The 12,492-nt window shown below is 37.0% G+C and overlaps 1 protein-coding gene across 1 annotated transcript in view; it reads left to right on the forward strand.

The window, feature by feature from the left end:
* Positions 1-12,492, forward strand: part of MAP3K5 (mitogen-activated protein kinase kinase kinase 5) — a 92,215-nt gene that overhangs the window by 63,569 nt on the left and 16,154 nt on the right. Inside the window, exons 13-20 of the mRNA XM_090135730.1 lie at positions 4,302-4,397; positions 5,416-5,497; positions 7,480-7,613; positions 8,492-8,619; positions 9,389-9,525; positions 10,143-10,248; positions 11,159-11,316; positions 11,993-12,170. Coding sequence (XP_089991856.1) covers positions 4,302-4,397; positions 5,416-5,497; positions 7,480-7,613; positions 8,492-8,619; positions 9,389-9,525; positions 10,143-10,248; positions 11,159-11,316; positions 11,993-12,170 — 1,019 coding nt within the window. The remainder of the gene's footprint in view (positions 1-4,301; positions 4,398-5,415; positions 5,498-7,479; positions 7,614-8,491; positions 8,620-9,388; positions 9,526-10,142; positions 10,249-11,158; positions 11,317-11,992; positions 12,171-12,492) is intronic.

Consider the following 12,492-nt stretch of genomic DNA (forward strand, 5'->3'; position numbering starts at 1 on the left):
TGCTTTCTCAAAGTTTGTTACTGCTTTATGCTAACTGAGGTTGAATTGCAATAACTGCTAACGTTTCGTGTCATCTTGCTTGAGTTGTATCTCATCCATGAGATGCAGTCGTGCACTGAGATTCTGACTGGGAAACTGTTTACACAAGGAAGGCAGTCCTTGAAACAGGTGATTGACCACTACAGTATATAAGCCAAGAAGTAATACGGAAGCAAGCAGGAAGGATATGAGGAATCAACAAAGTTTTGTGGGTGGGGGACAAGTTAGTGTGTCTTGAAGTATCCCGATTGCTCATCTCTTGTTGGGTTTTCGTGTGGATGTGTGTGGTTTTCTCTTTTGTGTGTTTGCTTATAGGTATGGCAGCAAAACTGTTTCAGAGAAGGCCAATAGGAAGGGCAGACTGTCACTGCAGCGATGACAGAGTGCAGCAGAGTGGTGGATAGATCATGAAGTGAGCCCAAACTGAATGTAATATTCACTTCTGTCTGATAGGGTCCAGTCTTGCGATTTGTATCTGCTGATACTAAGAAAGTAGTGTTCTGCTTCTGTGATCTCTTTAGATCAGATCTTCACCTTAGCCTTGTTTATTTTTTCTAGGATCTGTCTATACTTGGGCTTCCTGTGGCTTTCCATTTTGGAGTTTGCATTTAGAGTAATTTTAAAAAGGCCAGAAATCGTATATTCTTCAAAATAGTCACTGCTCTGTTCTAAGAATAACTGTTCCATACACACAAAGCTGTTGCTATGTCTGCAGTACATTTTTGCACAGATGGATGATTCTTTTTCCTTCCAACAACTAACTTAAAAAAACAAACTATCAATAGACGCAGAAATTTAATCCTGTGGGATTCAGTTTATTTTAAGCCAAAATTGCAATGATATGCATAGTTCAGTGTGGTTTGGGTTTTGGTTACAGCATGTTTTTGTGTGCTTCTAAAAAAAGAATGAATTTATTTATTGCTCAATTTTGATATATTTTTTGGCTTTATTAAACTCTGCTGTGGTTAGTGTTGTTTTGGTGTACTCTCCCTCATTCGTTATTTAAACTGTCAATAGTCATTTAATTTGTCTGCAATCTGTTCATCTGCCCTTGGAAAACCGTAAAGTGAGTCAATCGAGCCAAGAGTGAATTCTTAGAAGACTCAGTGGCTGCCTCCGTGAGGACCTGAAGGGGGAAATCTTTCATCTTACGCAGTTGTAAAACTAAGTAAATCTATTTTTCAAACATGCAGTTTTCTGGTTGTTGTCTTTTTCAGTATTTTTATACGATTTTCTTCCTGGCTTTATCAGTGTAGATATTTTTGTGGGTGAAACATCCTTCAGAACCAGACCTGCTTCTAATTTATTTTTGTATCCAGAATAGTTTTTACTCCTTTGAAGCCCTAGATGTAAAGCTGTCTAGGAAGGGAAATTCCCTGCCCCATGAGGATTTTTTGCCTTTCTAGACTAAGAACCAGCTTTAAAAGCACAGTGTTAATGTAAGAGAGTCTTTGTACATGTTCCTGAAAGCTTTCTCAACAAAGACCCTTCTAAATATTTACTGTCTCTTCAGCCATGTTGCCAAGAGATATCTGGCAGTGAAATGACTAATTTTTTAGGTAAATACTTTAAGTAAACAATTGAGAGGTCACTTATTCTGTGTGCTCTTTATCAACCAGTGCAGTCAGCATCTCATTTCATGAGTAATGGAGTTTAGCGCTCAGGAGTTTCAAAGGAGCTTGAACATAGTGCTGAATCGCACTCTGCCTGCAGGAAATCATTGTTACTGAGTTTATCTTAAAAAATAATGATAATAATACAAACTTAAACTGTCACTGATTAGAATTTGTGTTTTAACATAAACAACTCTGCTTTCATTTTTTGCCTTGTTGCAAGTGTTTATTATTGAACTGGGCCAAGAAGTACTGTTAATCTTTAAAGGCTTCACCAGAGCTTTTGGACCCCAGCTGCTTCCCCACGGTGCTTTGCATCGCTTTCTCCAGTTATCAAGGAAACTCCCTAGTATTTGTCACATAAACAAGAAGATGCCATCTATTTTTCATGTTTAAAAATGAAAACCTGAGTTGCAGGATTAAACTGGTAGATGGACTACAACTTGGAATCTCCTTGATATTCAGGACAAGCCCTGAGCTGTGAAATATCTGCTACTTGTGTTGTTTCCATGGGAGAGTGCCTCAGGGATCGTGATGATAGATGTTGCATTAGAAACACAGTGACTTTTTTTTTTTTTTTCCCCCATAGTTTAAGAATTAACAAGGATGTTAATTTTCCATCCTGACTTCATGGAACTTGGAATCTTGTCAGGCTACTTAGTTGTTAGAGTGGAAGGTGTCTCTTTCCTCATTTCTAGAAAATAGAAATCTGCGAAGCTGCGTTTCTGTGTTTTCTGCCAATGCTTGTTTTATCTGTTACTTCATCTAGAATTGTCAGGAAGCAGTAGTTACAGGATTTGCAGTATTTGTCATCACCTAATGGGAGTTCTGTATACACGTGATTTGGGCACAAGGCCATGTTGCATTGTGTTTCCCTGCTTGTCTTTTGAAACTTTGCAATTTCAGCTCCAATTCTGCTGTCACAGAAGTTGGTGAGTGTTAGACACGCTCAATAACTCTGAAAATGAGATGTTTCCTGAGAAAATTTATCCATTTTCTTTTTATAGCTTGGTACTTTTTGTCTTCCTTTCTTCATGTTAATAACTTTTTTTTCAGGGAGGAAAACAATGCATATAAACATTTATAAATATTCAATATTAAAGGCCTTATACCTGTATGAATTTACCTGACCTTAGTGTACATGCTACGTTCTTACCCATTTATTCAGTACTGTCTTAAGTGGCTTTTGTACATGTTGGGTTAGTAAAATGTTTCCATTCTCCTGGAACTTCTGATGAATTAGTAATATCAGCAGGAATAACTCCATATCTGTAGAGTTTGTGTATATTCTTGAAAAATTTGGTAAATTAAGCCAGGGCCAATGACTGTCTTTCCAGATCATTTAGCACATAGGAATTTTTCTTGACAAAAATAGCTGAGTGACAACACCTTAAGTGACTATACCGAAGTAGTCATCAATTTGTCTTGTCATAAGTAGCTTTTTGAAATGCATGTCTCCAATTTGTCAGAAGAGCAGTTTCTTTATCAATGGCTCTTGCAAGGGATGTAAAGCAGGGGAATCATAAAAGGGAATCAGCAATCAGGCAACCATAGATGTATTAAATCTTGAAAATTACAAATATTTCCTGACATCTAAGAAAAAAATCTTTGGCGCAGTATAGATTACCATTCTGCTTTATTTTGCATAAATAAATAATTTAAAATATCTTGAGAATGATAATATGCAGTCTTAATTTGTTCTAGTTTCAAATAATTTTTAATATTTCCTTTAAGGAGCACAACAATTACATGTATGTTTGAAAAAAATAATAATAATCTAGTAAATGGATATCTTGCAAAAGCTGTGGCCTACATTAGGTAGAAAATTGACAGTTGTGCCAGAGTCCCAGAGTCTGTACCTCTTCTGCTCTTCTGCTGAAGCATCTATGCATTCATAAGAAAATGGCATGCATATCTCTTCGTTATATTTGTACTCCCATTTGTAACAGGGAAAAGCAAAAGTGAAGAAGGGGGGTAGGCAAGATTGACAAAGTTGTTTGTCTCATTTCTATTTTATTTATGATGCTGACCTAATTTGGACATATTTTTCCATTATACTATCAATTTACCAATTCCTAAGGAATCGATCAGAAATCTTCACATTCAGGAGTGATCTGTGACTGATTTCTAAAAGGGAAGGAATTCGTGATTTGAGTTCAAAGCTTTCTAATGTGATCCTGATGTGATTTTTCATCTTGGCTTCGAGATCAGCATTTACCTAAAAGCACTGAAAAAAAAAAAAAAGTCTCATGTCAATAGAAATAATCCTGTTAATTTATCAAAGAGACATAGAATGGTTTGGGTTTGAAGACAAATCTAAGGTCATCTAGTTCCAACCCCTCTGCTATAGGCAGAGACATCTCTCTCTAAGCCAGGTTTCTCAAAGTCCCATCCAGCCTGGGTGGAACTTTTGTTCCTACTTTTGTGAGTGCAATGTATGAAACTAGGGGACAAAATGAATGACAGAAGACAGCTGAATGTGAACTTTGAAGGATTTAAGAATGTGATTTCATTGCAAGGAAAGACTGTGGTTTTTCATGTTTTATCTGGTGCTTTCTGACAATACTTGTGTTGATTTGTATAATTTGACATAGGTGGCAGAACCCCAGATGCGCTTTTCCAATAACATGTTCTGCTTGGCTGTTTCAGCATTTCGAAGTTTGAAGAACGGTGCTGTTTTCTGTATGTGCTGCACAATTCTGATGACTTTCAAATCTATTTCTGCACGGAAGTTCATTGTAGAAGGTGTGTCACAGTTATTTCAAAAACCACTCTATGCTGAGGTACGCGGTGTCTGCATGTACAGCAGGGTCTGTCTCAGAACTGTGGTTGGAGTTGGTGACAAGTGAGGATGCTCCACATCTTTTATGTGAAAGCATAGTACTCCTCCAGAGATGCACGAATTTTGGAGGGTCAAAGCACAAATTAAGCCAAATATTAGAAATGCACAATTACAAACTTTTTTAAAACTAATCTTGAGGTATTACTTCTCTTTATTTGTCATACTAAGGCTTATTACAAGTATGTGTTGTCCCCAGTTGAACAAAGCAGCCTAAACTTACAAATAGATTTTCTGCAGTGGCAATACTTGGGGTAATAATGATCCAGGAGTGAAGGTTTTTGCTTTATTGTACTTAAAATTTTATTTCTCATTACAGACAACCTTGATGTTCTGTATGTTACTATCATGATTACATAAGTATGGTTGTATAAATAGCCCTCCAACAAAGTTGGCAAATGTTTGTTGCACAAAGTTAGTGGTTTCTTACCTGCTCTAAGCTGTGCTTCTGCTCTGTGAGCTTGAGTTCTAAAGTCTTGAATTGGTCCAGAAAGCATTCCTGGAGAAGGTGTCTTGTATATTTGCACTTTAAAAGGCTGCAACTTTACTGAAAATTAGTGTGTCGCTTCATGGTAATGAACATGTCTACCTCAAAGATTAGTCCCTACCTTGTCTTCTCATCAGTTCTAGTCTGCATAGGTTCTTCTACCGTTTTTCTTCCCGTTCATATTTTGTCATTACTGGGAAGATAAGTAAGAAGTGTGCTTTCAAAGAAGAAAAAGCCATAAGTAATAGTAGTACCTTTCTTCTTTTTATTCATTTATTTATTTATTTTACAGACAAGCTAACTTTTACACTCAATTTTTGCTTACTGAAATCTTCTGGTTTACTCAGCGTTTTAGTGAGATGCATTCTCGTCATCCCAATGCAGTCTTGACTATGTGGTTGCATTTTTAAAAATTTTCTTTTACTTGCTTTCAAAAGGTTTTTTGACATGGTCAACAGCATCACTGAAGAAATAGGGAAGTCTACAGAGGAAGGAGAATGTGATGGAGACTCCCTGGAGGTAGTTATTTATTTTAGCTTATTTTCAAAGCATCATTTCAACTATTTTGAGTTTCTAGTAGTTTGACTGAAGGGAGTAAAATTACTCATCCCTTCACTGGAAGAAGTCGGACAAAAATACAGTTGACAAAATTTTGTCATCTAATGTTTATAAGTTAATGATTTGTCTTAATGTTCATTTCTAGGTTTTATAACCAACTTGTATTTCAGTTATCATACTTGCTTGAGGAAGTACTCAATCCAAGTTCTCAGTAATTGCACATTATTACAGAGTGTTTCTTGCTATAGTTACTTTAGGGTGTAGTCACAGTGAGGCAATATTAACATCTGTTTAAATTTGAAAGGTTGTTGTCTATTTCATGCATCGTTGCAGTTGTGTACGATTACGTTATTGGCAGGACATCTGCACAACAAACAAGGATGTAATTGTGGTAGGGGAAGGCTTGTGCATGCTAGTTACAATACGTGTGGGCAAACATGACAACGAAAAACAAATCGGATGATCGTGTTGGTGTGCTGCTGGGAGTCAGTCATTCTTCCCTTAGCTCTATAATGCATACTGAATCTTAGAATCATAGAATCATGGAATCATAGAATGGCCTGGGTTGAAAAGGACCTCAAAGATCATCTTGTTTCAACCCCCCTGCCCTGGACAGGGTTGCCAACCACTAGACTAGTCTGCCCAGAGCCACATCCAGCCTGGTCTTGAATGCATCCAGGAATGCCCTGCTCCTGCTGTCATACATTAGCTAAGTTACAGCTTGCACATGTATGCTATTACTCACTGTATTCTCACCTTGATTTTCTCTGTGATCATACACATAGTTGAGAAGTGAATAGAAGGCCATTAGGCGTAATGCAGTACTTGGTGTTTAGACAGTCTTTTAGGTGGCAGGAAACAGGGCAAGATATTTAGGACTGTGTACCAAAGTTCTAGAGACAACCAGAACTAACTGAAAAAGTCAGTATTGTATAATGAATCCAGCTCTCTGTCCCAGTTTTCGTGTTGGTGTTTTCATAATACATCTGAAATTCGAGATGGGACAAACAGAAACCTCTAGAGAGGGTTGTGGAATAGTAAAACACCCCAAAATGAGAAACTGTGGGTACCTAATAGGTTTATTTTAGCAAGAAAAAAAGCAGAGGGTCATATGTTTACAGGGTGTAAGTATCTTTATAAGGAAAACTACTGAATATGAATACGCTCTTTAGTAAAGAAAAATATAATGAAATAAAGAAATAAGTTAGAATCAGAGGCATGACTTCACCTTGAGAGTAATTAACTGTTCAAACATTACTAAAAGAAGTAGCAGATTCTCTGTATCTCAGCATAAGCTCCTGGGCTAAACATGAGAGCAAGGAAGTGAAATTATGTCTGTGTTACACAAGAGGACAGATGAGATAATTGAATGACTATTTCTGGATGTCCTTAAACTCTTTGAAATTTTAATTCAGCTGAAACCGTGTAACTATGCACTGCAATACTGACTAACCTTCATTGGCATACTTTGCTGTCTGACCTGGCCAGGTTAGTTTTGTTGGTTTTGGAAGATGTGGTCAGGTCAAGATAGCATCTGGGATAAACTGTGTCCTGCCTTGTTTTGTGTGTCTGTGGAAGCTGAAGTTTTCAGCTGGGTGCAGAGTGCCCTCTGTCGTTTTCTGTTGCCTTTTCATGGTCTGCCAGCAGAATTGCAGGTGCTATTAAAAGGTATGAGTGTAACTACACAGAACAGGTAACAACTAGCTCAGCTTTTTGCACTTTCCTGGAATGGCTGCCTTAGAAACTGAGGCTTTCCATAAATTCAGTCGTGAGAGATAAGCACGTTGGTATGGTATCCAAGTTGCCTTCTTGAAGTGTTTTCCACTTCTCCATGGTCCATAGAAAGGAACTAGTATGCTAGATGCCTTTGTTGTGCATAGAGTCAGATTAATTAAATCTTATCCCTCTGTTTCATTTAATTGAAGTGTTTGTTTTGTTTTCAGTATGACTATGACTATGATGAAAATGGCGAGCGAGTCGTTCTGGGGAAAGGAACTTATGGCATTGTGTATGCAGGACGAGATTTGAGCAATCAAGTCAGAATTGCTATTAAAGAAATCCCAGAGAGAGATAGCAGGTACAGTAACTGAGTCCCGTTCCAAATTTTGTTCATCATGTGCTCTCATTAAGCAATTGAGTGAACCAGTTTGCTGATCAAGAAGTATCTTATCTACAGTGCTGCCAATAAATTGTGGTACGAAATGATATTCCCTACCTCTCTAAGTAGACATATCCAAATTGTGGAATGGTTTATGATTGAAACAACTGAGAATTTGCTTTCTGGTTTTGGCACGTGTGGTTTGTAACATTTTTTTCTTTCCAAAAGAAATGTTGTAAAACAGAACCTCACTCAAATGCTTTATGGGAGCCCCATTTTCTTTACGTGTATAAGCATGTTCTTATAAGAGAACTTTTGAATTTCATAATTGGCAGAATTTTTTTAAACTTTGATCCTGAATTGTTGATAAAGACATTTTCTTTTGCTGTTTGTGCATGTTTTGTAAGAGAGCTTCTTAACACTAGAATCAAAAGTGGAATGATCTTTTTGCTCACACTTGGTAACACAGTGACTTTGTACCTATAATACCCCACCTCATTTATAAAAGTTACCATGTAAAGGCCAGATGTGTGATCCCCATTGCACTTGTATATCTTGAAGTTTGTTGTATGTGGCTTCTTGAATATATAATTTCCACAAATATTTTGAGGAGTCTAAACATGATTTTTTTTCTAAGTGGAACTGATTTTACAAAAAAACTGTGTGAATTATTATTTTTTTTACTCTGTAGTGATTATAACCACCAACGTCAAATGTGTCTAACAGATAATATTGTATTCTTAGTACATCAGAGTAAATATGTTTCCCAGACCTAAAATAGAACTAAACAGCTACATTAAGCTCACGACTTTCTTCCTGAAGTTCAATGTTGTGTAAATTGCTTAATTTCTTTCTAGATACTCACAACCTCTGCATGAAGAAATAGCTTTGCATAAGCATCTCAAACACAAGAACATTGTCCAGTATTTGGGGTCTCTTAGCGAGAATGGTTTCATTAAGATATTCATGGAGCAGGTGCCTGGTGGTAAGTTGTGGAGGCTGGCTTGGTACCTGGTTTGTTTCTTAAGATTTTAAAAATAAGAGAACCATCACACTGCAATAAGATGCACCGTATTTCCATGAAATGTCCTTTAGTATCTCTTTCTTGAATTAATGAGGAAAAAAACCTGTAAGGGTTTTCAAAGCAATTGAATCCTCTTGATTAGGGTTTAGGTAGGACATGCTTCAGATACAGCTCAGATCATTGCTGTGGCAGGGGATCAGCAGCCACCCTACTAAGGAATGCTTTATGTAGTTCGTCTTAGATAGCTGAGCTCCCTTCAGATGTGGAATACAAGAGGATTGTGGCTGGTGATTGTTGCTTCTGTTTGATAAGGAAGAACCTACAGCAGCCAGACATAATAAAAACCTCTTTTACTAGATTTGGCTTTTTGAGAAGCTGTGGATTCTGCATATGTAAAAAGGTGTTTGCCCTTTCATGACATACCTCTTGAGCAACTTCTCCCCAGGCATAAGAGAGAGATGAGCATGTTCATTACACAGTTTGCAGTCTACCTGCTTGAGAGAGTATGTATTTCTGTGCTGCAGCCAAGGCCTGTGGAGATACTTACTCTCTCTTTAATTAGTGAGGCAGGTGATGATGAAAGAAAGTATTTCCAGGAGAGGCCTTTGGTTATAGAAGAGGTACCTACACTTGTTTGGGGATTGCTTCTTGTTACTTTATTTTTCCTTTGGGGAAAAAGATAGGGTTTAATTTGGGCTTACTCTCATTTTCTCCCTCTCCAAAATTATAGGCAGTCTTTCTGCTCTTCTACGATCAAAATGGGGACCATTAAAAAATAATGAGCAAACAATTGGCTTTTACACTAAGCAGATTCTCGAAGGATTAAAATACCTCCATGATAATCAAATAGTGCATCGAGACATAAAGGTGAGCATTTGCTGAGATTAAGCCTTGTCATGCAACGATATAACCTATTTATTTGTTCTGTAATTTAAAAGCTTTTTCCTGAAAGCTATTCATTGTCACAGACCTTCTCTGTTATTCCATGGGTTAGGTAAGTGAGCTGTTGTAATTCAAATCTGCATGAACAAAGTGTTTTGTTTTGTTTAGGAAAACTGACAGAGATGCATCAAATGGGGGAAAGCATGTATTTTTGCTTCTGTTTTCAATGATATGATTGAGCTTTCATACAAACATATCAGAAATGACAAAGATTGTGAGTGAGGATATCAGCAGCTTATTTTCCAAGGAGATTTTAGACTTTTAAAGGTTGTGTTTTTTTGTTGTTTTTTCTTTTTTTTTCTTTTAAGATGTTTGTCATATACTATTTAAATGGATTCTTGTAGATGGAGAGGTTCACTTTGCAATGAAGTTTCTGATAATGGCATTACATAAGGCAGGTTTGCAATTGATTACTCATTCATCATATGCTAAAGAGCCTGAGGAAGTAATTGTTGCTTACAAAAGAGTGCATTCTAGAAATAGGTAATGCAAGAAGTCTTGAGACGAATAGAAAAAAATAATTGCTCTGTTTTGTTCCTCAGGGTGACAACGTGCTTATCAACACTTACAGTGGAGTGTTAAAAATTTCAGACTTTGGAACTTCAAAGAGACTTGCAGGAATCAACCCTTGTACTGAAACTTTCACTGGTATGTTTCCAGAAGTGATTCTTTCCTCACTCCAACTGTGGGCATAGGGTCAGATTCCATAGCTACTTAACTTTCATTGACTTAAGATCAATATGAAAGGTCACTGCTAGAACATGCTCATTTAAGGTATACTTAATCGCGAGCTGTGTGCTGTTCAGAGAGAATACTGTTTTAAAAGTTCAGTTTGAGACACAGAATTCCTCTACAACAGAAGAGCACTGTCTTTCCTGTGTTATATTTGAGTGTCTCTTCTGTGCACGTGGCTTTTTGTACTGACCTAGGGCTAACATTTTTTTCCTTCTGTTGCTGGGCTGTATATCCTGGCATCTAGTACAAGGCCTGTCATTAACTTAATCCTCTTTCTGCCTGATAATTCAATTTGGATTTACTGTAGTGCCACTGCAGGATTTAAATGGTTGTTCCAGATGAAAAATACCCTTATTTTAATTCTTTTCCTTGTTAAATTTCTGTTCTAAATAGAACAGAATGCAGAATGCTGTCAGGGTGATTCCCTTCAGAACAAGTGTTCATAATGCATGCTCAATTCCCTACTACTCAATTCAGAGTAATCTTCCTTATTTTACTCTTAATCTACGTATATAACAGAGTAAAAAAAAAATATATATATATATATATATAATCTATAATCTTTGTGGACATTGAAAAGAGATTTTGTCAGAATAGTACATGATATCAGATGCTTTTAGCACAAGTAACAAAATATTACTTTCAATAGTATTTTAAGTTTCATGTCGAATGCAGCTGGAAACTTCTAATTCTTATTTTGAACAATAAAGTACTTCTGTTAACTCTCCTGATATAATTCACTGCCCTTTTATTTTGCTTGTCTTATGAAGATATTTGTATTTCTCATGCACCTAAATAACAAAGATGGATGTGTTTTAAACAGGTACCCTTCAATATATGGCACCAGAAATAATTGACAAAGGGCCACGTGGTTATGGGAAGGCTGCGGACATCTGGTCTTTGGGATGCACTATAATTGAGATGGCTACAGGGAAACCCCCGTTTTATGAACTGGGAGAACCACAAGCAGCTATGTTTAAGGTCAGACATCTCCCTTGTACATCTCACGCTGGTTTTTATAAACACAGGAAATCTTGTGACTGTTTTGGAAAGGCTGGAATTGGAAGGAAAAAAAGATAAAGGAAATACTTGGGTAATGAGGATGCTAAGAAGAATGAGCTGATTCATCTGAGAGCGAGTGTGGGGTAGTTTTGAAGACAGTAATGGAGCAGTAACAGCTATTCACACACACACACAAAAAGGCTGAGAAAAGCAGTTCCAAATTCCCTGCTTTGCAAAAGCCTTTCTTGGGAATTGTATTTTTTAATGTAACTGAATAATCACATAGTTTGTAGTAATTTTCTTCCTTGAATTAATTAAGTACTTACACAAAGATAATATGAAAACTCAATATACCACTTTTACCATTGAAAAACATTTTGATCATAAAATCATAGAATGATTCAGATTGGAAGGGACCTTTAAGGTCATCTAATTTCAATCCCCTGCTATGGACAGGGACACCTCCCTCTAGTCCAGGTTGCTCAAAGCCCCATCTAGCCTGGCCTTGAATGCTTCCAGGGAGGGGGGCATTCACAACCTTACTGGGCAACGTGTTCCAGCTTCTCACCACCCTCAGGATGTTATTTAGTATTAGGGAAAATAATAATGCAAGTCATTGTTGTTTTTTTTTTTCCTCCCCCTTTATTTGTGCCAGGTGGGAATGTTTAAAATCCACCCAGAGATTCCTGAGTCCATGTCTGCAGAAGCCAAGTCATTCATACTGCGATGCTTTGAACCGGATCCTGATAAACGAGCTTTTGCTCATGAGCTCCTTGTAGATGAATTCTTGAAGGTTTCAAGCAAAAAAAGAAAATCCCCATCAAAACTCTCGGGTAAGGAATTTCTATCTCATAAATGGCATTGCTCCCTAAAACTGGTGTTTCAGTCTTTAAGATGAAGACAGAAGATCTCCATCCCAGGTGAATGTTCGATTGTAACCTTTTGTTCCAGCTGCAGAAAGACTGTTATAACAGAATTCTACTAGTGCGTTGTCAGAGGTGTTTTATATAAATATTTCTAATAAGGTTTAAGAATAAAATTAGAATGGTTTCATTTAAAAGGGACCTAAAAGATTGAGTCCAGCTGTTAAACTACTTGAAGACTGACCTGAAACATGTCGTTAAGAGTCATTTTGACAATGCTCTTTAAACACTG

This window comes from Phasianus colchicus, chromosome 2 (genome assembly GCF_987193195.1).
Source record: "Phasianus colchicus chromosome 2, bPhaCol1.hap1.1, whole genome shotgun sequence".
Classification (NCBI taxonomy): Eukaryota; Metazoa; Chordata; class Aves; order Galliformes; family Phasianidae; genus Phasianus; species Phasianus colchicus.